The 27842-nt window shown below is 32.3% G+C and overlaps 1 protein-coding gene across 2 annotated transcripts; it reads left to right on the top strand.

The window, feature by feature from the left end:
* The first annotated feature begins 19574 nt into the window (after positions 1-19574).
* LOC107926282 (protein ARABIDILLO 1) lies at positions 19575-26683 on the top strand. Of its 2 annotated transcripts, none has more exons than XM_016857099.2 (12): positions 19575-21965; positions 22211-22369; positions 22466-22546; positions 22683-22814; positions 23249-23376; positions 23613-23700; positions 24244-24338; positions 24798-24861; positions 24959-25134; positions 25490-25714; positions 26017-26101; positions 26213-26683. In XM_016857099.2, exons 1-12 carry the CDS (start codon positions 20616-20618, stop codon positions 26390-26392), a joined length of 2763 nt encoding a protein of 920 aa, XP_016712588.2. In that variant the 5' UTR covers positions 19575-20615; the 3' UTR covers positions 26393-26683. The 2 variants fall into 2 exon arrangements, with proteins under 2 accessions (XP_016712588.2, XP_016712589.2); XM_016857100.2 differs by having other exon boundaries at positions 19842-21965; positions 25493-25714.
* Positions 26684-27842: the final 1159 nt, after the last annotated feature.

The following is a 27842-nucleotide window of genomic DNA, read 5'->3' as shown; positions in this document are numbered from 1 at the left end:
AAATTAGAAAAAAAAACTATTGTAGCATAAACTCAAGCTCAAGTGCATCGAAATGAAATGAAATAAATAGTAATTATTATAATTATTTCAAAAAATAAAAAATATTATCGCAACACCTTTCTCAAGCCCAAGTGCCCCATGAATAAAATGAAATAAATAACAAGTATTGTAGTTATTCGAGAAATAAAAAATTATTATTACAGCACCAGACTCAAACCTAAATGCCTCAAAAATGAAATGAAATAAATAACATTTATTTTAATTATTTCAGAAAAAATTACTGCAGCTCCAAGCTCAAGTCCAAGTGCCCATAAATGAAGTGAAATAAATAAAAATTATTATAATTATTCTAGAAAATAAAAAAATATATTATTGCAGCACCAGCCTCAAACCTAAGTGTCTCAGGAATGAAATGAAGCAAATAGCAATTATTGTAGTTATTTTGGAAAATAAAAAATATATTGTAGCACAAGTCTCAAGCTTAAGTGCCCCGATAATGAAATGAAATAAATAATATATAGTATAAGTATTTTGAAAATCAAAAAAATATTATTGCAGCACTAGATTCAAGCCCAAGTGTCCCAACTCTCGAGAATGAAATGAAAAACAATTGCAATTATTATAATTATTTCGAAAAAAAATATTATTGTACCACCAGGCTCAAGCCTAGGTGCCTTAATAATGAAATGAAATAAATATCAATTATTATAATTATTTCGAAAAAAATATTATTACAACACCAGACTCAAACCCAAATATCCCAAAAATGAAATAAATTAAATAAAAATTATTTTAATTATTCTGAAAAAAATATTACAACCCTAGACTCAAGCTCAAGTTCCTTAGGAATTAAATGACATAAATAGTATACTCGAGTAATTACTTTATCATGACTCAACCAATTTCATGCTTGAGTCGAAAGAAGTATTAACTTTCTTTATATTGAGATATTCAAACTTTGTAAGTAGATTTCAATATAATGATTTTGGTTAAGTACATAGACATTACTATGTTTATGCCAACCATGTTGTTGCTAAATATAAGCATATAATTAACATAAAGACAAATTATTATCATATATTTTATAGTGAACTTTGAGTATATGCATTTATCAACCCTATTATGTTTGAATCTATTTAATAGTATTGTTGAATCAAATTTCTCATGCCATTTTTTAGGTGTTTACTTCAAGCCATATACTGACTTAACTAATTTGCAAACTTTTTTCTCAATCCGGGAAGTATAAAATCTTCTGGTTGTTTCATATCCTTTTGGTGCACATGCAACTTGTAGATAGAAATCAGTGCCACAAGAACTCTTATGGATGTTTTTCTAGCTAATGGTGCATAAGTATCAAAGTAGTTTATGTATTCCTTTTACTTAAAAACCTTGAGCAACTAGTCTTTCCTTAAAGGTTTGTATAGAACCGTTGGTGTTGTATTTTCTTTTAAACACCCATTTACAACCAATAGGTTTAGAACCTTTAGGTAAATCCATTAAAGCCCAAGTATTGTTGAACATTATTTGTGGAGTATACCTCATATATATGAATCAACGTTGCGATGAGGAAGAGCCGATATTCTAACTACACGACTCTCTACGTCCCGATGAAAAGAAAATGACATCCCGAAGATGTGAAGAATGACATCTTGACGAGGGACATACAACATTACGATGTGGCGGCATGTTCGTCAAGTTTCTTGATTTTCTTCTCCTAGTTAAACTCTACTATTGTTTCCCAATTAAATTCTGATTAGTCTAGGGTTATTTTAGTCATGTTTAACCTATGAATTTAACTTATAAAAGGGAATGTTGTAACCTAGATTAACAATCTTCGTCATATTTGATATTGAGAGAGTTTTGTGAATTTGAGAGAATTTTGAGTTTTAGCCAGAGTGCTTTATTCTTTCGGGATTTAGGGTTATTTGTTGAGATTATTTTCATATTGTACTCTTTCAGTTTTTGCTCATTCAGTGAAATCTCCTTTACCCGTGGTTTTTTGTCCTCTTATTTGGATGAATTTTTTCACGTTAATATTTATGTGTTTGATCTTCCCTACTTTTACTTCTATTTTCTTGTTGCACACACGAGTCGATTCCTAACAAACTGGTCTCAAAGCCAAGTTCAACTTCCGCATATTGACACGTTCAGTGATGGCAATAAAGGTCGGTATTGAGAGGTTCAACAGCTACACAAATTTCAATTTATGGCAAGTTCAGATGACAACAATTATATTTCAAAACAACCTGAAAAATGTTATTATCGAGAAAAAACCCAAAATTTAGATTAATCAAAATGGGATGAGTTTGATGAGAATGCTCTTTATGCAATTCAATTGTGTAACACCCCTAACCCTTATTCGTCGCCGAAACAGGGTTACGGATCATTATCGAACTTTACGGATTAATTACAGACATTTCACAACTTTTATTATACATATTAAGAATCAGTCATATAACACTCATATTATCCCTTAGATGGGCCCTCGAGGCCCAATATACACCTTAGAAGTGAATTGAGACTAAATTAGATACTCAGGGAATTTTTCACAAAATCTAAAATTTTTTCTTAGGAGTAGGGGACACACGCCAATGTGGTTGGCCGTGTGAGCAGGAGACACGTCCGTGTCTTAGGCTGTGTGGGCATTCAATGTGAGGCACACGACCGTGTCCCAGCCCGTGTCCTTACCCGTGTAACTCTTTGACTTAAGTCACACGGATAAGCCACATACCCGTGTGCTAGGTCGTGTGCAAAAACCTAGGCATTCTGTTTTGAAATATTAAGGTGCAGAGGACACACGGCCAGACTACACGCCCATGTGCCAGGTCGTGTGTCACATACGGTTGAGACACACACCCGTGTCTTTGCCTGTGTGGACAAAAATAGGCCATTTTAAGGCCACTTTTCTCACCCTTTTTTATATCAACCTACACACACCAATTTCATACATATAGACCATAATAAGATCTCTAAAACAACCAATTCCTTACTTTAATATGATTATATTTTCACATATATTTCAATAATCTAAACTAGAACATAAATTATTTCACATATGCAACCACCTATATTAACATGCTTTACCAATTCATTCAATACCCATACCAACATTTATACCTAACATGACAAACCATACATATATAAGTTAACATGAAACATAACCAAAATGTAATTTTAACATTTACACAACCATTTCAATCCCTAAACATGCCATATAAAACTAGTATATTTAGCAAAATCTGCCGAAAAGTTGGATAGTGTGATTTGATGTGTTGATCCGACCTCCTGACTTCTCGTAAATCTACAAGGAACATTAAACAACACAAGTAAACTTACTGAAACTTAGTAAGTTCATTAGGTTAAACATTAATCTTACTGAACTTAATATAATAAATTAAATTGTAAATAAATCATACATTCTCATTGTCAAACGCAACATAAATCGATGAACACATTTCTTTCAAATCAATATCAATAAAAATCAATAAATCTTTCAATTTCAATCACATAAGTCTTTTACCAATTCTTACTGAATCGAAGAACGGCTTACGGATATGAGTACATCATTTTCTTTGTGCCATAGTCCAACTATGGTCTTACATATGCATTGCCATGGCCCCGCCATGGTCCTACATTCGTAGTGCCATAACCCAGTTATAGTCTTATCACCAGAATGCCATAGCCTAGCTATGGTCTTACATATAAACACTATCATAGTTCAACCATGGTCTTACGTTCATAGTGTCATAACCGAGTTACGGTCTTATTCATCAATTCATCATTTACATTAATGCCATAGCCCATCTATGGTCTTACATATAAATACTGCCATGGTCCAACTATGGTTTTACGTTCATAGTGTCATAACCCAGTTATGGTCTTATCCACCAAATCATCTTTAGCCACAAAACGATTGTACTCCATCCCGCGTTTTGCTGAATTTAAACATTTAATTCGATTTCACAGTTTAACAATAATTTTATTTTGAACAACAAAAACATGACTAATTACATTATAAAATCCATCAATTTAATAAATAATCATTAAAATTTAACCATATGAACTTACCTAAGCTGAATCATAAGTTTGTAGTAGTTAGGGACTAATATGCTAATTTCCATTTTTTCTCGTTGATCTACGGGCTCTTGATCTAAAATGTAAAATTATTCATTCATTAGCATATATTTCAATTTCAATTCACTTCACAATTAATACCCCTCCAATTTTCAAAGTTACACAATTAGACCAACTTTTATAGTTTTTACAATTTAGTCCCTCACCAAATATCCTATCAATTAAGCTAATTTTTCTCAATTGACAATTTATTCCATTATTATAAGCTATCTTGCAGCCTTATATAAATTTAATAGCAAACCCTAATTATTTTATTCTTCACAATTTAGTCCTAAAAATCAAATTCTATTGAAATCACTTGATAAAATCATCACAAAACAAAATTAGAGCTTCAATTCCATGTTAATTCATCATAAACATCCAGTACTAATCAGTAGTAACTTTCAAAATTACCCATGAAATCAAAAACTAATGAAATAGATAGTTGGACCTAATTGTAAAAGTCTCAAAAACATAAAAATTACAAGAAATAAACAGCAATTGAACTTAAATGGAGTAAAAATATAAAAAAAAACAAGCTTTAGAAGACTCTCCTATGGTGTTTTTGGCTAAATATTGATGAAGAAATGTCTAGAAAAGCTTTTAATTGTTGTTTTATTTGTTTAATTTTACAAAATTTCCAAATTTGCCCTTGTTTCACCTAATTTTCATGATTTTTCCCTGATTATGTCGCCCAAGCCATCCTCTTTGGCTTATTTACCCTTCAAGTCCTCCCTCATTTAACATTTAGGCTATTTAATCACTTTAGCAAGTTTTGTACCTTTTTCAATTTAGTCCTTTTTAATTAATTAACTATCAAAACGTTAAAATTTTCTAACAAAGCTTTAATACTAACTTAATGACACAATATTTATGGCTCAATTTATAAAATCGAGGTCTCGATACCTCATTTTTAGAAACATTTAACCTAATAAAATTTTTTAAAACACAAATCACTAATTCAAAAATCTTTCTAAAATCACAATTAACTCGTAAATAATAAATAATAAAATTTTCAAACTAACTCATCAGATTTAGTGGTCTCAAACCACTATTTCTGAAACTACAAAAAATTAGAAAGTTACAAGTCGTGCCTTACGAATGATGTATTGCAAAAGTTACTTTTAGAAAAAATAGCAGTAGCCTTATGGAGAAAGTTAGAAACCTTATATATGACAAAGTCTCTAGCAAATTGTTTGGTGCTGAAGCAGCACCTGTATACATTCTGTATAGGAGAATATGACTCCATTAGGGCTCACATTAGTGAGTTTGTTTCTCTCTTGAATGATTTGAAGAACGTCGAGGTTCAGATTGATGATGAAGATCAAGCTATGCTACTATTATGCTCTTTGCCCCCTTCATATAAGTTTTTTAGGGAAATCCTGATTTATGGTAGAGATAAACTTTCGTTTGAGAAAGTGAAGGGAAACTTGTTAAGTAAAGACAAACTCGACAATGAATTTGGTTCCAGTAACAGTTCAGGTTGGAAACCCTTGGCATTTGTTGTGAGATGCTAAACTAATTCAATGTCGAGGAATCGAAACAAGGTATGTGGCTACTGGAAGAAGAAATGTCACATTAAGGCAATTGTTACAAACTGCAAAATAAGAATAAGGGGACTACTGAGAGCAATAAGGATGAAGTAGCTAATGCTAATATGACTAAGGATAAGGGCAATGATTGGTTGTTGGTGTCCACGACTGAAAGGTCTAAGTCTACGTCCGAGTGGATCTTGGATTCAGGGTGTTCTTTCCATATGGTCCCAATAGGAATTGGTTTTCCACATATAGTTTAGTTGAATGTGGAGCTGTGAGTATGGGGAATGGATCACTCTGTAAGATAATCGATATTGGTATTATTCAAATCATGATGCGCAGTGGAATTATAAGGACATCGTCAGATGTTAGACATGTGCATGATTTAGAGAAAAGCCTCATCTCCTTGAGTATGTTGGACTAAAAAAAGTGCAAAATTGTTATCGAATCAAGCGACATTAATGTATCCCGTGAAGCTCTCATTTTGATGAGATGTCGAAAGACTGACAATCTATATATTCTTCAAGGTTCAACTGTGACTAGTGTAGCAACAATTTCCTTGACAGTTATGGAGTTGGAGTTTACTTGACGTCAATCTAAGAAATTTGACTCTTTCAGGTTAGGTAGTGGATCTGCAATTAAGAGTCTTTCAACTTTCAAGTTCAAATGTAATGACCTGATAGTCACGGGTATTGAAAAGTGTATTTTTGGGTCTCCGTTTTTGTAAACTGAATTTGTAAATATTTACTAAAAATATTTACGAAGCTAGTTGTATGACTAATTAGGTGTTGAATAGGTGAGTTTGTCTAAATTACGAGTAATTAGATATAAGGACTAGATTGCAAATAAGGTAAAAGTTGAATTATAGATTAAAGGAAAAGTGAAAGGACTAAATTAATAATTAAGCCATAAATGACAAGTGTATGGTAATTGTAAAATACATGTGTAGTATTTCTTATTATTTAAGTAAATGTTATTTAATTATTATTATATTATCATATTATATTATATCATTATAATTAAAACATAAAATAAAAGAAAAAGAAACAAAAAGAACACAAACATAAAACAAAACAGAGAATAATAGGGAGAAAAAGAAACGAGAAAAGAAAGAAGGGAAATTAGGGTTTTTAAAGTTTGAAGTTTAATTAGTAAGTCAATTTGGGCCTTTTTCTTGTAATTTTGATGTTTTTAGAATCCTAGAACAAAATACTACTTAATTTATGTTGAAATTTTAGAAGTTAGTGAATTTTTAGAAGTTGTCCATGTTGAGTAAATTGAAGTGTTGGGGGTTAAATTGATAGAATTTCATGTTAGAAGTGAAAAGGGGATTGAATTGTAGAATAAATCATAAGTTTTGAGCAAAAAGGACAAAATTGTGAAAATTCAAAATTAGGTTTTTATGGTGAAATTAGAGAATTGAAATTAGTCTAAAGTGGAAATTGAATAGGATATGAAATTAGTTTTGGAAAAATAAAGTTAGTCTCGGTTTAGGGATTAAATTGAAATTTAGGCAAAAATTGAGTATAAATTGAAATATTCAATATAAAATTGTATGTATTGATGATTTTAAATTTTTTGATTTCCGTAGCTAACGTCGTGATTGACACATCGGCTAAGAAGGGAAAAGAGAAACTCGACGATGAGTGACTCAGAAATTACGGTTTGTATTTCTATAATCTGAACTTAATAATTAATTGTTGTAATTATTATTTCATGTGTATGGTAAGTGGATTGAGGTGAGTATTGGTATTATGGTATTGAAATGAATTGAATTGTATTTATGAGTATTTGTGATTATTTGAATTGAAATGTATATATATTGGTTGGAAATTGAAAAGTGATTTGAAACCCTATTAACTGTATTGGGCTGAGTCGGATATAGTTGGCATGCCATAGGATTGGAAGTGTTCAGGGATTACTTTGACTTCGAGTCGACAAGACATTGGGTGTCAAACTATTACTTCAGATAAATTCGATGAAGTACTGGGTACCAACTTACTTTGGCATGGTCGATGAGACACTGGGTGTCAATTTATTACTTGAAATTATTCAATAAGGCACTGGGTTCCATACTGGTGTGTTTTGGTTGGATCTGTGTATCCGCCAAAGTCTGAATTGTGTTAATAGGGGTATATAATGAATTGAAAAATTGATCGATACTGAATGATATTGTCTATGAATTGGAATTGGAATTGAATAGTGAAATGATTTATGCAAATGATATACATGAACCATGGGTTCATGAATGGTAATTTTTATAGTTGAATAATGTGTGGCCACAAAGAGAAAAGCCATTTGAGGTAGATATTGATGAGAAATAAGTTAATGTATGAATTGATTTATTGTATGACTAACGCTTATGTTAAGTTAAATATGCATGCTATATTATGATATTTTCTTTAAAGTGATCGAATTATAGAAATACCATTGAGTTTATACTCAGCGTACGGTTTGTTTTCCACGCGCAGGTTAGGTTAAAGTCAGATCGTTGAATTAGCATCCAAAGTCGATCCCGAACTTAAAAACGTGGTGAAGTGTATTTCTTTTTGGTAATGGCATATACCTAGGATGTTATATGTATGCTATTTTGGGAAGTGTTTGTAAATAATACTATAAGATGAAATTGGTTGGTTATATATAAAAATATGTGCTATGTTGAGGTTATAAAATGGTATGTTTAAGCTAATGCATAAATGTGTATAAAATAGGCAAAATTTGAGTTAAATTGGTATGATTTAGAAATTGATTTAAATGATGATTTGTTAGATTGTTTTGATAATATGAATAATGTATCTATGAGGGTTCATTGATTAGGCAATTAGGACTCTATTTTAACAAGTTTTGAGGTGTTTAATCGTGTTTTTGAAGTGGTTGAACAATTGGCTTTTGAGTTGCTTATTGTTTAAGCTTGCAGGGTCGGTGTAACACCCTCTAACCCTAAACCGTTGTCGAAATAGGGTTACAAAGCACTACCAGACATTACGGACAACTTACGAATATTATACAACTTATTTAACATTTATAATATAATATATTCATTAAGTCCCTTTCATGGACCTTCGAGGCTCAAATTACGAATTAGAAATGAATCAGAACTTGATCGGATGCTCAGAAAATTTTTTGTAATTTTAAAAAAAAAACCTCAATATAACCCCTTTATAAACATCAAACCTTCCCTGCAATTTCAAACCACAACCAATCTAAAACCAATGGCACAACCAAAACAATTTGTAACACCCCCTAACCTCGAACCGTCACCGAAATTAGTTACGAGGCATTATCGGACATATCAGATAACTTACGAATAACTCACAAATAAAATAACATTCATGGTATAATTTAATAACTAAGTCCTTATAATGAACTCTCGAAGTCTAAAACATGTATTAAAAATGAAACGGAACTCATTCAAGTACTCAGAATTTTTTTTTTATAAATTTCGACAGCATTTCTACTTATTTTTACATAAAACCCCTTGCAATTAAAACTGTATCCATTTCAAGCATAACCAATTCAACCAACTCATTTCACATACTCATTTTCTATTCTAAATACTTTCTAATCAAACTCAATCAATATAATATCAATTTAAATTTATCAATATACTAATTAAATTGAAATGGATAAACTTCTTTCATTATAATTCTTAGACTTGTATTACTACCATTTTTAGCCATTTATATTCAAAACATAATAACCTTTATACACATCCTATGTACATGCCACATTACCAAACGAAAATATACATCACCAAAAGAAAATACACATCACCAAAAGTTTACTGAAGTCAGGTCTGGCTTTGGATGCTAGTTCAATACTTGACTTCTACAACCTGCGCACGGAAACAACCGTACGCTGAGTATGCATATACTCAGTGGTATCACTATAATTCAAATTATAATTAAATACATTAAATCACACACATACTTTTACATTATAATTATCATCACTTGATGAACAATTCAATTTTTCTTATGTTATCATTTGATTACATGTAATATCCCGAATTATGGCCTAATCGGAATAGTGGTTTCGTGACCACAAATCCGAGATAGAAATAATTATTTTATAATTATTTTGAGGTTTATGATATGATTGCATGATTGTGTGAAAATTTCGTGATGAAATTCTATGCCTAAAGTGCTTAAATTGAAAGTAGGGACTAAATCGAATAAGTTGCAAAACTTGCATTCTAGAAGTTTTTAGTATGAAATTGTTTTGGAATATTAATGAGGAGGTCTTAAATAGCAATTTGACCAATTTTAAGTTCATGGACAAAATTAGGACATGGAAGGAATTTTTGGAAAGTTTAGTAGTAAGGGTATTTTGGTCATTTAGTTATTAAAATGAATTAAAAACAAAATTAAAAGCCAATTTTTGTCCATCTTCTTCATTAGGCCGAAATTTCAAGGGTTCTCCATAGCTAGGGTTTGTTTCAAGCTTCCAAGCTCCATAGTAAGTGATTCCAAGCCCCGTTTTTAATGATTTTTACGTTTTTGAGATCCCGGTAGCTCGATTAAGCTTATGCTAACAATAATTCAACTTAGGGTTCATATTTGGAAAAATACCCATAGGTGAAATTTGTGTATTTTGATGTTTTATGATAAATATGGGGTTTTAAATTATGTTAGACAACTTGTACTACTCGGTTTTGAGTGAAAACGAGTAAAAGGGCTTAATCGGTAAAAATACCTAATAGTCATAAGTACATGTTAGAGTGAGGATTTGATGTTGCCATAGAAGAGAAAAGTGATCAGCATGTTGTAAAACATAAGAATAAGGAATAAAGTTTAATCCCGAGCCTAGGGGCAAAAATGTAAATATGCAAAAGTTTAGGGGTAAAATTGTAATTTTGCCAAAATTTGAGTTAAGGATTAATTTGATAATGTGAGTATTAAATAAGCTAAATGTGTTATTTTAGATCAAGAAAGACGTGGAATCAACCTCAATCGAGGAAAAGAAAAGATTGTGGACTAAATTGCAAAATCTTTGTATTTTGGTACCAAGGTAAGTTCATGTGTAAATAATGTAGCATAATGGTTATTTTTAAGTTATTGATGTTAATTATATGTTATGCTAAATTTTATTATGAAATGTATGCTTTGTGGTTAATTTCAAATAATATGTAAATTATGTGAACTACTTGTTAAATATAATTGTTACCGAGTATTGATTTCGGCATTCTACGGAAGACGGTAAGGATAAGTGTTCGAGGAAAAAGCCCGTTTGAACCTTAGGAATAGATTAGGATACAAGTGACATGTCACTAGGATGGTTGAGCATCCGAACTCGTTGAGTTGAGTCCGAGTTCACTTATGGATGCGAATGTCCGAACTCGTTGAGTTGAGTCCGAGTTCGTGAGATGTAACTAGGCATCCGAACTCGTTGAGTTGAGTCTGAGTTCACTTATGGATGCGAATGTCCGAACTCGTTGAGTTGAGTCCGAGTTCGTGGGATGTAACTAGGCATCCGAACTCGTTGAGTTGAGTCCGAGTTCACTTATGGATGCGAACGCCCGAGCTCGTTGAGTTGAGTCCGAGTTCGCTTATGGGCGGGTTACATGATTGCTTGATTGAATATGTGGCACTTATATGCAAATTATCCATGTATCCGAATTATATTCCGATGTGTTCAACGGGTAAAGTTCTACTCAATGGAGGAATATTCGAGATGTAAAGAGAAGTATTGGTGAGTGATGTGAAATGGATATTTTGGACAGGTATGTATTTAACCCTCGGGTTGAGTATTGATACAACCACTATAAGGTAATAAGATGATGAAAAATGATCAGAAATGTGATATGTGTTTTAGTGATGTATGCTAATGTTGATTGGTATAACTGTTTGTTATGTTACTTATTATTTGCATATGAACTTACTAAGCATTTATGCTTACTCCCTCCTTCTTATTCATTGTAGTTTTGGACAAGCCAGCTCAGGAGTCGGGATAGGTCGAAGGCTCAGTCACACTATCCGGAAGACTTTTGGTAAATGGCTTGTAAATTTAAGTATGGCATGTATAGCAATATACCTATTTTGTGTAAATGATCTTATGGTATGGTTGTGGAATGGTTGAGGAAATGCTTGATAGTGATAAATTATGAAAATGGTTAGTGTAGATTATGTTTGATGTTAAGGAAAACTATTAAGATACTTAGTGCATAAAAACTCATAAAAAGGATGAAATTTGCCATAAACAGAATACTGCAGCAATACTGATGCGAGTTTGAAAATTTATTAAAAATCATAGCAATTGAATTTGGTGATGTAATACATATCAAATTGAAGCTTATTATGTCTAGTTTCACATGAAACAAATGAAACAGGTAAAGGAATTATATGTTAGAAGATATTTGAATTTTAGTGAAATAGGGTCATAGCAGTTTTTGAATCCCCTGTTCCAACTTTAGAAATTCATTATAAATTATAAAGATATAATTAGGTGGTATATTTTATATCCTCAGAATCCTTATTGAGTCTAGTTTTAGTAGAAACAAATCTCATAGTCATATAAATTTTGTACAGAGAGAAATGTGGTTTGTAGTAAACAGAGGTCAGACCAGTCGAGTCCTGAAACAGGGGTAACTTTAACTAATAAACTGTACTAATTGGCCCAACCAAAAATTCTAGAAAAAATTTAGTAGATAGGTATATGAGTCTAGATTTAGGGAAAATTTACGGATATTGATTTCAAGTTTCGTAACTCGAGATATGATTTTTCTTGTGACTGTGACGCAAGTAGCTTAAAAGCTATGAATGTAGAAACAATAATCCAAAGTTCTAAAAATGTTAAACTAAGCTTAGTAACACCTCATACTCGACTCCGGCGATGGTCTCGGCCGTGGGGGCATTACATTACATATATACCATTCTTATTTCTTTATTTCAATTCTTACCTTTCACATATGCCATATCATTCAAATTTAGTTTTATCAGTAAATTTATTTCATTTGTCCCTATTAACTTGACTCGGACTCAGCGGATACACGGATTCCAACCAACACACCAGTACGACACATTGTGCCTTAACGGTACACAGTACCTAAACAGTAATCAGAAACGGTAACAGTAACAGTAACAATAACAGTATTTAACACACAAAGTGCTGAATCTATAATAGTAACGGTAACAGTATTCGACACACAAACTGTCGAATCGGTAACAGTAACGGTAACAGTAACAGTAGTCGGCACATAAGTGCCTGATCAGTAAGCCGGTAAAAACCCGTACTCTTCCATATCCTATGGCATGTCAACTATATCCGACTAGCCCGACTAGTTAATAGGGTATTTAAATCATTTTTTTAGTACAACTTTCCATTTCGATTCAATATTAATTATAATTTATTATTTCGATCAATTTTTCACAGTAATACAATAATTCGTTTCATCAGAAATTTTACAACTCAATGCAATATACGTAACAATATTCAATAATTTCACAGTTCAATTCGGTATTCAAAACAATATTCAGTATCTCATAATTCAGTTCAGTATCAATCTCAATTTTAATACCCAATCACAAATTTTATCAGTTTATTAAATACTTACCTCAAAATACTTACCACACATACATATTAAATTAAACACATATTAATTATAAAGCTTGAGTTATAGTGATACAAACTAAAATTCTCTTCGGATTTAATCCTCGACGATCTTTTCTTTTCCTTTTTGGGCAGATACTTCAGGCTCGATATTAGCAATCAAAGCTTTAAACCTTAACACCTAGTTTACCTTTTTCTTTTCTTTCTTTTCTTTCTTTCTTTCTTTTTCTTCCCCTGTTTCGAAATGCTTCTGTTCTGTTTCCTTGGTTTCTTTGTTTTTCTTTTATATTTTATTTTCTTTGTATTATTTTATCATTTAACTAATATAGATTATTATTAATTTAATAATTATAAAAAATATATTTAATAACAATATAATTAATACATTTGTATACATGTATCTTTGTACATTTGTACACTATTATTACCATCCATTTGTCTTTATTTTATTTATTTAACAAATAAAAATCTTTTAATATTAATATTTAATTAATAAATATCTTTAACTTAAAATTTAAGTAAATACATAATTATAATACAAATGTATATATTCATATTGTTACAAATGTCATTATCTAATTTGTTTTTCATACCAAAAATCTTATAATTTTAGTTATTTATCTAATAAATGTCTTTAACTTATTAATAATAAATAATAAATATCTGCTTAATAAATAATACTTTTTATTACAATTGTATTATACATATTATTACACATGTATCATCTCATTATCCTACATTTGTCAACTTATTAATTTATTCACTAATATAATATCAATTAAATAATAATAATCAATAGATATCTTTTACTTATTATTTAAAAAAAATATACAAATATATTACAAGTATATTTTCTTGTATTTTACACATATATTTAATTATAACCATACAATTGACAAGTTTTGGTTTATTTACTTATTTAAGTTATAAATTAATAATATTATAAATTAACATAACATAATATAATATATATATAATCAAAACAAAAATCTTAGTAAATTAATAATACTATAAATTAACATAACATAATATAATATAATATATATATATATAATTAAAACAAAAATCTTAGATTTTAATGCATATATGTAGCCTCATTTCATATAAATGGCTTAATTCCCATTTTAGTCCTTTGTACTTTCTATTACTCTATAATTCAAATTTTACCCCTTATTCAATTTAGTCCTTTTTACTAATTACTCTAAATTGAGCTAATTTCACTTAATTAAAACCTAATTAAACACACTACTAAACTTATAATTATTCCTAATAATTATTTGCGAACCTATTTCACTAAGACGGAGGCCTGATAATGTACTTTTCTGATGCCCACGGATTTTGGGTCGTTACACAATTTATACTTAAATACACCTAAATCATAACCAATTCATTAACACAGTAATTTAATAATTAAACATTCATAAAATAATTCAAAGTTTACTAATAACTTCATTCATTTTCCATTCAAGCTTAATACCGAATTTTTTAGTATTCTCTTTACCATTTCACTTAGACTAAGTTCAAAACATTACAAACCATCCATACTTTATAACCAAAATCATATGACCCATGTATATAACCTAGGTACATGTCATATTTACCAAAAAAGAAAAGTACATCACCAAAGTTGTGTTGAAGTTGGGATTGATTTGGATACTGAACCGGGACCTCTGACTTCTACTGACCTGCGTACGGGAACAACCATACACTGAGTACGTCTATACTCAGTGGTATTACCATAATTCAAATTATATAACATTAATAAATCATAACATCAACTTGTAATATAGAAAATCATAAGAACAAATTTTACAATCAATTTAATATTTCATTTATAATAGTCTATCAACAGATATCATATATCAACAATTTGCATTTTCGGTCAATTCATGAACCTTAAGTTCATGCTTTCAAATCTCATATCTTATTCTCACTTCACTTATTCACTATCTCATTTCTTCAATCAACTCATTCAAATCAAGATTTATTCATTTTCTTATTTCATTAAATTACCCGTATTAACAACACTCGGACTTTGACGGATAAATGGATTCTAACCAAACACACCAGAATAAATAATCCTCTCAAACACACCAGAAAGGCGTTAAATGCCTCTTCAAATAATCCGAGGAAATAAAGTAACATCAGTATCTCCTCGGCCAAGCCGAAAAGTTTCCTAAACTCTTCCAAATCCTATGACATGCCAACTATATCCGACTCAGTCCAACTATTTAATAGGGTATTATAATATCATTCTTTGTTAATGGCTTAATTGCCATTTTAATCCCTTTTATTTTCTTTCAATCTATAATTAGACTTTTACCCTTTATTCACTTTAGTCGTCTTTGCTAATTGCTCTTAATTAAGCTAAATTCACTTAATAAAAACCTAATTAGACACACCACTAGACTCATAAATATTTCTAATAATTATTTACGAACTCGGTTTACTAAGACGGAAGCCTGATAATGCACTTTTTTTATGCTCGTGAATTTTGGGTCATTATAGTCGGTAAACGTGATGTTTAAGGTTCATTTTGAGTCCACACGGCTAAACACACGGGCGTGTGACTGGACCGTGTGAGACACACAGCTAGCACACGGGCATGTGCCCCGGTCTTGTGAAAACTGCCCTTAATTTTCAAAAAAATAAATTGACCACACGAGCATATGGCTTGGCCGTGTGATGTAAGTCAAAGAGTTACACGGGGTAGTGGCTTGAAGACTGGCATGTCATAAGGTCACACGGGCATATCTTTTAGCCACACAGGTGTGTGTGCCCTGCACTTAGGAAAATTTTTTAAAATTTCGGGAAAAATTTTTAGAGAACCCGAATTAGTCCTAATTTGTTTCTAATACATATTTAAGGCCTCGAAGGCCCATAAAAGGGACAATATGATTAATTTATGAAATGTATATAATTTGATTTGTTTAATATTCGTTTTTGATCTAAAAAGTCTAGTAATGGTCTGTAACCTTATTCTGGTGATGGATAAGGGTTAGGGGGTGTTACAATTTCGACACCGATTTAGACTTGGTGAGTATCCTGCAAAGGTTTGGATAGGCCTGTGATGGTATTGAAAAAGGAGGTATGAAAAAATATGAGTCAAAATGGATATTTGTGCAGTACGCCTCGTATTTACGAATCGACGTTGCGACGTGGAAGAGTTAACGTCCTGACAACACAACACTATATGTCCCGACGATATGAAGAATGACATCCCGATGATGGACATTCGATGTTGCAACATGGCAATGTGTTCCTTAAGGTTCTTGATTTTCTTCTCCTAGTTAAACTCTGATTAGTCTGGGGTTATTTTAGTCATGTTTAACCTATGAATTTAGCCTATAAAATGAGTTGTTGTAACCTATATTAATAATCATCATCATATTTGATATTGGAAAAGTTTTGTGAGTTTTAGGAAATTTCGAGTTTTAGCCAGAGTGTTTTGTTCTTTTGGGATTTAGGGTTATTTATTGAGATTATCTCTATCTTGTACTCTTTTGGTTTTTACTCACTTAGTGAAGCCTTCTTTGGCCGTGATTTTTTGTCCTCTTCTTTAGAGGAATTTTTCCACGTAAATATTTGTGTGTTTGATCTTTTCTACTTTTACTTTTATTTTCTCATTGCATATACGGGTCGATCCCCAACATTATTGAGTCAATTTCATCATTCACAGCTTCTTTCCAAAAGATTACATCTCTTGATGTCATCACTTCATTAAAAGTCTTAGGATTTTCTTCGACATTTAGAAGTGTTGATGTTTTCTTTAACACTGTGGTTTTATCTCCTTCGATTAAGAAGGTAATTGAATCTAGAGAAACAAAGTCAAAATGTAAGTGCTGTTCTTTTCTCATTCTATGATTTCTTAGCTCAATTGGTTATTTTCTTTTATTACTAGTTGTGGATGCCAATTCAATTTGTTTCTCATTTCCTTCATCACAAGTAATATTATCAGAATTTCGTTCACCAAAAGCAATATTATCAAAATTTCTTTCATCACAAGCAATATTATTAGAAACAAACTTATTTTTAAAGAATATGTATGGATTCAATAATAACATTAAATCTGAAATCAAATTATATGCCTTTGAATTTTTTGTATAACCAACAAAGACAGTTTTAATACTTTTAAACTTAGTTTTCTGTCATTGTTCCATAATTCATATGGTGATACTTGTAACTTTTTTAATGGAACTCTTTATTAGTAATATGACATGTTGTTACTAATACTTCACCTCAAATATTATTAGGTAACTTAGCATTTAACATCATATGTTAACCATATTTACTAATTATCTATTATTTCTTTCTGCAATACCATTTTGTTAGGGTGCATATGGTCTCATTCTTTGATGAATGATTCCATTCTCTTCACAAAACATAGAGAATAAATCTAGGAAATATTCATCACCTCTATCACTTCAAAGAATTTTAATTTTCTTCTCCTTTTGATTTTCAACCAGAGTTTTGAGTTCTTTAAATTTCTCAAGGGATTCATCCTTTGCTTTAATCAAGAAAACATAGGTGAATCAAGAATAATCATCAATAAACGTCATAAAGTATCTTTTCCCCCAAATAGTTAACACACCATTCAACTTACATATATCATAATGAACAAGTTTTAATAAATTAAAATTTCTTTCTACTTGTGGAAAAGGTTTCTTAGTCATTTTAGATGCCACGCAAATTTCGCATTTATCAACATGATATTTCTTACAAGATATATAACCATGCTTAGACATATATTTTAAAGATTGATAATTCAAATGTCATAGTCTAGCATGCCGTAAAAAATAAGTTTGCTCAACAACATAAGCAAAAGCAATATTGATATTATTAATACTTAGTTTGAACATACCATCACATGAGTAGCCTTTTTCACGAATACAAAATTCTTAGAAATAATGTTTTTATCGAATTCCAAAACTATTCTGTTATTACACAAAAGATGTGTGGATGCAAGGTTTTTCCTAATTTCAAGAACATGGAAAACATTAAGCAATTTCAACTTTTGTCCTCAAGTAAAATTAAGTTAAGCAACTCCTTTACATATGACTTTAGCACCACCATTATTTCCCATTAAGATCTATTCTGGTTTCTCACGCTTTTCATATATCTTGAATTGTTCTTTGTTGCTGTACACATGAATAGTTATACTAAAATCCATCCACCACTCGGAAGATTTTGTTGCAGTAGTCATATGAGCTTCAGCAACCACGCCAATTTGCATTTTAGATATCATTGCAACAAGTTCCTTCATATATTGTTCAACAAGATTGGTTGAGTTTGTGCTTACTGAACCAAAAGTAGTCTTATTTCCAAAATTTTTGAACCCACAATCCCAAATAAAATTTCATTTCTTTCCATAATGGAAGCATATTTTATCAGTCTTCTTTTTCGTGGTTCGATTGAATTCTTTCTTCTAAATTCAGGGTCTTTTTTGTGCCTTCCCATTACATTTTTCTTAGACAAAGTTAACACTTGAACCAAGAATAAGTGCATCAAAAGTTTGATTTTCTGCCTTTGTAAGTAAGTCAGAAAATTTTATATAGTATAGGATTTTGGAGAATGTAGTATCTTCTTCCTATATCCATTCCAAAAGGGTATCAATTTGGATAAAATTGCACCTACTTATAGTGAATCAGAAATATTGATTTCTAGTTCACTTAACTTTGAAACTAGAACTTGCAACTCATGCACTAGATCCATGATTGGTTTTGTGTCAATGATGGTAAATTGAAAATACTTCAATGCTAAAAACTGTTTGCGCCTTTCTTTTCGTTTCTATACGAGTTCTCAATTGTCATTCAAGAAAATTCCTTTAGTGTAGTCATGTTTATGTGGAGGTCATAAATACAATTTGTGAGAAAATTCAATATGTAACCACAACAAATGCACTCATCTTCTTAGCGTTTATTTATTTCTTTGATAACATCATCCGAGTCTATAGGTATTGTTTTTGGTAATGATTGTATGTTTGGATCAAGGACATAGAAGATCTTCATTGCAGTTAACATGAATACCATCTTATCTTTCCACCTTGTATAATTCGTTCAATTGAATCTATCTTCCGTGATCATGTCTTGATGGATCTTCAAACTCGATGTTAATTCAACCTCCATGAATGTAGCAAAAAAAGGTAGTCAAAATAAAACTTTAAGATTAACAGAAGAACTTGTGGTGCAATAAATGAAATTAAAAAAAGAAGAAGAAGAAAATAAAACAAGACTTGAAGCGTAAATCACTTTCTTTAAATGCTTAGTGCTATATCTACTCCCTTTTGTTGGTGACAGGTGACGCGCATTTGAACGTTTATCGCTTAGTGCTACATCACTTCCCTCTTGTTAGTGGCAAGTAATTAGGGTTACACTTACTGAAATTTTTAAAAAGTTCGAGCTAACGATATTATTCGACCCATTGTTACTTAAATAGTTCTTTTAAGTTTTTTTTTAAAAATTTTTTACATCCAATTATACTAATTTCTTAAAAAAAAACCTTTAAATTTTAAAACTTCAAAATATTCATAAGTTGATATTATACTATAATGTAGTTATATCATTCATTTTAACAGTAATATCTAGATTTTTGAAGCAGCAAATTACAATAAGAAATACAAATAATTATATATACACCCTCCAATCCCAATTGATATTCCCCTTATAAAAAAATCATGCTTAATTGTTTGCCATGATTCCTTACATGACATCTTAATAATGCTGTAAAAATTCATTTTCATACAAAAAAAATTTCCCATTCTTTCTCTCTCATTCCTTTGTGTGCACAATAAAGATGAAGATTAAGATTAAACCAAAGAGAGTTTTAGACGCATGGCTTTGAGCTTTGAGGGTTTGGTTTTCTCTTTCTCTTTCATTTATGCTTTTGCCTGAATTCTCTCTTACGCAATTTCAACTCTCTTTCTCTCTCGTTTTTCTTCCCTTCCATTGAAGCTTATTCAATCAAATCAGGTATAAAAAAGGGTTCTAATTGATTTAATCTGAACGGTTCGAGATTTAAGGGTTTACCCTTCATTCCCAGAAAGACTGAACTCTGTCAGGTTTGAGAACGACGATCGATTTTTCTTCCCTGCAAATGCATTTATCATTCTAGATTTTTATTGGGTTTATATGAAATCGGACAATTTGATTATTTGTAAAGTATAAGAATTTAAGGTATCTTGGTGTTTGAGTAGTGACATAGATACAATTACATTGTTGGTTTTGAGTTAGGGTTTTTGGGGGACCTGAGACCATTGCTTTTTTTGGTCTCTCTATGCTTGCTAAGTTGTTTTGTGAATTGGGTATTTGAGCTTGAAGGGCGTATGTACTTAGTTCAATGTGCACTTACAGGTTATAGGGTTTAGTTGCTTTGAGGTTCAAAGGATTTTGGTATTGGAGTCCTTTTTGGATTTGATCAGGAATGACTCGTAGGGTGCGGCGCAAGGTGGCAAAGAAAGGGAAGGACGACGCTGTTTCACTAAGTTATCTTGAAATTGAAGTTGAGGATTTAGGTCTTGAGAGAAATGGCGATGTTGATTGGACAAGCTTGCCTGATGATACAGTGATTCAATTGTTTTTTTGTCTGAATTATCGAGATAGGGCAAGCCTGTCGTCAACCTGTAAGACATGGAGAGTTTTGGGTGCTTCTCAGTGTTTATGGAGTTCATTGGATCTTCGTGCTCATAAATTTGACACCGCAACGGCTACATCACTTGCTTCTAGGTGTGTGTATCTTCAAAAGCTTAGGTTTCGCGGGGCAGAGTCTGCCGATGCAATAATTCATCTTCAAGCTAAGAATTTGCGTGAAATAAGCGGTGATTACTGCAGGAAAATAACTGATGCTACTCTATCTGTGATTGTTGCCCGGCATGAGGCTTTGGAAAGTCTTCAGCTTGGGCCAGACTTTTGTGAGAGGATCACTGGTGATGCTATAAAGGCAGTAGCCCTTTGCTGTCCCAAATTGAAAAAGCTCCGGTTGTCTGGAATAAAGGATGTTTATGCTGATGCGATCAATGCTTTGGCTAAGCACTGTCCAAATCTGGTTGACGTTGGGTTCCTTGATTGCCTAAATGTTGATGAGGCAGCATTGGAAAATGTCTCATCTGTTCGTTTCCTCTCTGTTGCTGGGACATCAAATATGAAATGGGATGTGGTTTCGCAGCTTTGGCACAAGCTGCCTAAATTGATTGGGTTGGATGTTTCTAGAACTGATATCGGATTAGCTGCTATTTCTAGATTGTTATCCTCATCCTTGAGCTTGAAGGTTTTGTGTGCCCTAAATTGTCCGGTTCTTAAAGAGGAAACTAGCATTAGCACCACCAAAACCAATGGCAAATTGTTGCTTGCCCTTTTTTCAGATATTTTTAGAGAACTATCTTCTTTATTTGCCGAAACTTCAAACAAAGGGAGGAATGTGTTTTTGGATTGGACGTGCTCAAAGAACAAAGATAAAAACTTGAATGAGATCATGACTTGGCTTGAGTGGATCTTATCTCACACGCTTTTGCGTACTGCTGAGAGCAACCCACAAGGTCTTGATAATTTCTGGCTTAAGCAAGGGGCAGCATTATTGCTAAGCTTAATGCAGAGCTCACAAGTGGATGTTCAAGAAAGGGCAGCCACTGGACTAGCAACTTTTGTTGTTATTGATGATGAAAACGCAAGCATAGATCGTGGAAGGGCTGAAGCAGTTATGCGAGATGGTGGCATCCGGCTTCTTCTGAACCTAGCGAAGTCTTGGCATGAAGGACTTCAATCGGAGGCTGCAAAGGTTATTATCCTATTTTGAAAAATTACAGTTCACATCACAGTGCTACTGTTATCATATTCATTTCTTTTAACTGAATTGCTTATTCTAGTGATCATAGGATCGTTTGATGCTTTCTGCTTAAATGAAGAATTTGCTATTCACAGCACTTTTGTGCGTGTTATCATTTTCCATCTATTTTCTTAAATACTGAGATTGCTAGTTTATTAAATGAAATTTTAGTTGATTTGGACTTTGTAATGCCGTAGGCTCTAGCAAACTTGTCTGTCAATGCCAATGTCGCTAAAGCTGTAGCTGAAGAAGGAGGAATTAATATCCTCGCCGCATTGGCAAGGTCCATGAACAGGCTGGTTGCTGAGGAGGCAGCTGGTGGGCTATGGAACCTTTCTGTAGGGGAAGAGCACAAGGTTTTATGCTATACTACTATTCAGTGCTTTTTCTCTAACCTGGGAACATAAGGTTTCTGTTTGCAGTTCTAACCACGTTTTCTTTTAAAAAATTAGGCTGCAATAGCTGAAGCTGGTGGTGTTAAAGCTTTGGTCGATCTTATATTCAAGTGGTCCTCTGGCGGTGATGGAGTTCTTGTATGCTTCTCCTTATGTGATGTGTTTGCTTGTGTACTACGTTTAAATATCATGTAGCATCAAGTTCACTCATGATTTAAGTTGCTTTCAGGCTATAGTTTGTTGGTTGGATCATGATTTCCTTTTGTGTTTCCAGGAACGCGCAGCTGGCGCTTTGGCAAATTTGGCAGCTGATGATAAATGCAGTATGGAAGTTGCCATTGCGGGTGGTGTGCATGCATTGGTAATGCTTGCTCGTAACTGCAAGTTTGAAGGAGTGCAAGAACAGGTTGGGAACCTTGAACTGTGCATGATTCAATCACTGCATTTCCTTTGAATTGTTTCTATTTGAAATGGTTAGCATGGCTTTTTCAATTATCTGATTTTTGATAGGTTATTTACACCTAGTCACAACAACTATCTAATTTGTAAGAATGTTCTAGTTTGATGAAAATTTCTGAGTACGCTTATCAATGTCATATTGCATTCTTTTGATATTAAGCATGGTGCTATGCAGATATGCTTAATTATGCTATGCATTCTTCTAGGCATGGAAATAAGTAATCTTGTAAATTAAATACTGATGGCTTCAACTGTCTACTTGCTTGTCTTATGATTTGTATTGGAATCCAGTCTTCTTCATTTTCAGCATTCAACGATTACTCATGTCACCACATTCGACATGTTTGTTGAGAGTTTTAATTTCATGTCCAAATATGCTAGGCTGCTCGCGCCTTAGCAAATTTGGCTTCTCACGGTGATAGCAACAGTAACAATGCTGCTGTAGGACAAGAGGCTGGTGCTCTTGAAGCGCTAGTTCAACTTACACGTTCTCCTCATGAAGGTGTCAGGTAGCTACAATCATGTATTTGAGCTGACTCCTTGTTTCAGCTATTAGATTTTTTGGTGTAAATAAGTTCAGTGTTTATATTCTGTAGTTTTTGTTTCAGCTTTATCCATTTTCCTTGCGGTCCCAAAATTATAGATTCAGTCTGTAACTCATAGACCATAACAATTTTGTCTTAAATGCACAAAATTAGGTTGGGTTTGTTTTAACATGTATGATGATATCTACTGAGTGAAACAGGCAAGAAGCTGCTGGTGCATTGTGGAACTTGTCTTTTGATGACAGAAATCGAGAAGCAATTGCAGCAGCTGGTGGTGTTGAGGCATTGGTATGACATTTTTTTTTATGCTTCTATTGTTTTCTCTGTCTAAGCAGGGGTAGCCTCAGGTACCATTATGTGCGGCAAAAAGTGAATAATTTTTGTGTTCTACTAAAATACCTCCCAAATATCCTTTTGGCCTCCAGGTTACAATAATTTTTGCTTAGACATATTCATTTTTTGTAGATATTTAAATAATTTAGTATGTTGCCAGCATTGAAATGCAGATCTACCAGATTATGTTTAGATACGGACAGGATGTGCCTTGGTCATCTGAGGCTTTCTCTTTCTTGAATCCCGTGGATTCACTGTTACCTTTGCTGTTTCATTTGTTTTTTAACCTTCCCTTCTGTGGTGTCATGGTGCAAAATTCTGAATCCTGAAATATTAGTAACTATAGTGAAGTGCTATCGAAATTACGTAATGTTAAAGATTTGTTGAATTATGTTCTTTGCTTCACTATAATTCTTTGGAAGAGCTCATGTGAAGAAAACTTCTGTTGGTAAGATTTCACTGCTTCATAAAGGTTTTTATTTATTTTATTTTGTGTAGGTTACTCTTGCCCAATCCTGTTCAAATGCTTCCCCAGGTCTTCAAGAGAGGGCAGCTGGTGCTCTTTGGGGATTGTCAGTGTCAGAAGCCAATAGGTAATGCATTTTTTACTTTTGAACTTATTCAAGAGTTGGCGATAGAAACCCTGGCTTCTGAGCACATTATGTGAGAATTTTTTGAACTTTTGACCCACGTGGGGTTTTATGCATATGGCATAAAAGGTTTAAAACAACAGGAGCAGAACCACTCTTATTTTTGCTGCCTTTTTGTTCTTTTCTATTGTACACTGCTGTCCAAATCCTTTGATATTATCCAGCACTTGGCCTTGCCAAAGTGGGATGATACTATCAGATACAACCCTAGCATATTGCTTTCGTTAACTTGCATTTTTGTGCTAATCATTATTATTCTGGACAATAATTTCGTCGTGTTAATGGTGCAACCACATTTTTCTTCTTGTTCATGATTTTTTCCTAGAAAAATATTCTCATTGATCATGCTATGAAACTCTAATAGGAAGAATATTCATGCTATTTATCTTTGGTCTTTGTTAGCATTGCTATCGGACGAGAAGGAGGTGTTGCACCCCTGATTGCACTTGCACGCTCTGACACTGAAGTAAGCATTTCATAAGCCAACCCCTGCAGTTAGTGTATGATCTAAATTTTTGTCAGGTGACATCTCAATTGAGTTTAACTTATGCTTTTGCTTTCAGGATGTTCATGAAACTGCTGCAGGGGCTCTTTGGAACCTTGCTTTTAACCATAGTAATGCACTTCGGATAGTGGAAGAAGGTGGGGTTCCTGCACTCGTTCATCTTTGTTCTTCATCGTTATCCAAGATGGCACGCTTCATGGCTGCATTAGCACTGGCATACATGTTTGATGGGAGGTAAATATTTCTGTCTTAATTGCATAAACTTTAACCCAACACTCCTTTGTCGGTTTTTATATATCTAAATATTTTGTCGGGACCTTGTCACATTAAGTTTACTGTATTCTTATTCTGTAATATTTAGTTGGTCTATAACGTTTTAGCATGCCTTATCATGATGAAATCTCTGGTTAAAGACAATTTTTACCAATGTCTGAAAAGTCAAACATGTATAATCTCTATCCTGAAAAAAAAAAGAGGTTAAATATCACCAAGCAACTAATGATTTATCATGCATGCACAAGATATCATACAATGCGAAAAAGGAACCTAAAGCATTTTGATTCTAATTCGCTTCAAATGATATTTTTAGCAGAATCGATGAATTTGCACCAATGAGTTCATCATCAGAAAGCACATCAAAGAGTGTAAGCTTGGATGGGGCTCGAAGAATTGCTTTGAAGCATATTGAAGCTTTTATTCGTACTTTCTCCAACCCACAAGCATTTGCTGCGGCTGCTGCTTCATCGGCTCCAGCAGCCTTGGCACAAGTAACTGAAAAAGCTCGTATTCAAGAAGCAGGGCATCTGAGATGCAGGTTTCATTCCCTCATCCTTTTCCCTCCTGGTTGCATTCCAGATTCATTTGTGCTTTTCACATAATTATTGTCTCAACTTCAAAATTAAGTTGCAGAAAGAAAATGGCCACTATAGACGTTAACAAAGAAACACCATTGTAAATTAATAGAACTAAATACTTTATGCTTTTAATAAAATTATTAAAAGCTAATCTCCGATATGGTATTTGTCCACCTTTGTTGAAATTGATTAATCATGTTGTTTCGTGCTGAGTGACTCTAAGTTGATCTCTATGAATTAACATGACTTCTATATTCTTTAGTGGGGCTGAAATAGGAAGATTCGTCTCGATGCTTCGAAATTCTTCTTCAATACTCAAGGCATGTGCAGCATTTGCTTTACTTCAGGTAAACTATATGACTACCAATTTCTTTTGGGCTCGAATAGTCCCAAAAATCCTCTTCTTTCCGAAGTAAAATAGTTACAGCAAAGGAATCCTCACAAGAATACATTTGCAGTTCACCATTCCCGGTGGTCGACATGCAGTGCACCATGCTAGCCTTATGCAGGGTGGTGGAGCAGCAAGGGTTCTGCGAGCAGCAGCTGCAGCAGCAACATCCCCTATCGAGGCTAAAATCTTTGCGAGAATTGTACTTAGAAACTTGGAGCATCATCACCAAGTAGAACCATCCATTTAAATTCAGGAACCAACTTAATTATGAGTCAACTCATGAGTTTCATTAATTTTATATGCCATAAATTACATTTCTAAGGTCTTCTTTGTCTGTAACCTTTTGGAATATAAGAACTGTCAGAACAAAGTTCTTATTTTTGTAGTTAATCATTTTTGTGTATCTGTATTCATTGCGACAATATCTTTTATATATATATGAACATAAATGTCTTTTGAGGGCTTAAAATTGTTTCAGCTCTCTGTTGTGTCTGTATTAGCTATCTTGGAGAGTTAATGACAGCTTCTTTTGCACTTCTATTATTTCTAGTAATTTTCTTTTAAAATTATTTTTGTTGGGTTATTTTATGAAAAAAAATTCCATTGAACCGAGTCTCCCCAAAAAATTTTAAAAAAGTGAGATAATAAAATTGTTTTTTTTCTTTCCAAAAATCAGTTTTCTAACTTCCAAAAAGTATGTTTTTTTACTTGTCATTTCGACTGCTAAAACATAATTACTCTAATAAAGGTTTTCAGAATCATAGTAGTAATTGAATTGATCATATTATTAATTTGTACAATTTAATTAAATAAATTATAAAAAAAAATCCGGCTCAATCTATTTTTAACTTGATTCAATCAATTTGTACTAGTGTCACGAGACTAGACTATTTTGGCCCGTGACACTAGTTCACGACTTAAATTATCTTATGCTTCTCTATGGACTAATACCTCGGCCAATGCAGTCCAGTTCAAACAACAAAGACTCTAATTCTCTACACTTTGTATATTTGAAATTTAGTCTTTCTACTTTTATTTTCAAGAAGTTAATTCCTCTACTTTTTAGATTTAAAAATATGGTTTATAACTGCGTAACATTTTAATTGAAAAGTTACTTTTGTTTACCTCATGTTACAGTTTAGTCATTTATGTTTGAAATGTTACGTTTTGGTCACTTATGTTATCACATTGTAATATTTTAGTCATTGAGCCGTTAACGGTGTAATAGTAATTTGGCATGGCACGTTAAATCATTATTTCAAACAAAAATTTCAAGTTAATTTATACAATCGGTCACTATATTTTTTGTTTTGAGCAATTTAAATTTTCTTTTATATTTTTTTAACTTTACTTTTTTTCTTTTTTTCATTCTTTTTTGCTTCTCCCTCTGTTTTCCTCTATTCTCCATTTCTTTTAACGTAGTTTTTCTATGTTTTCTATTTGCTAAAACTAATCCCTATACTTTTATCTTTTTGAACAAATTAATTTTTTCGAGTGAGGCGAGCTTGTGGATTAGTTTTAACAAATAGAAAATATAAAAAAACTATATTAAAAGAAATGAAGAAGGGGAGAAAACAGAGGGAGAAACAGAAGAGAATGGAAATTAAAAAATAAAAAAATTAAAAGAACATAAAAAAAATTTAAATTGCTCAAAATAAAAAAAATATAGGGATCAATTATAGAATTTAACCTAAATT

This window comes from Gossypium hirsutum, chromosome A08 (assembly GCF_007990345.1).
Source record: "Gossypium hirsutum isolate 1008001.06 chromosome A08, Gossypium_hirsutum_v2.1, whole genome shotgun sequence".
Classification (NCBI taxonomy): Eukaryota; Viridiplantae; Streptophyta; class Magnoliopsida; order Malvales; family Malvaceae; genus Gossypium; species Gossypium hirsutum.
The sequence above is the reverse complement of the archived record's forward strand: the minus strand, read 5'-3'. Positions and strand labels throughout refer to the sequence as shown.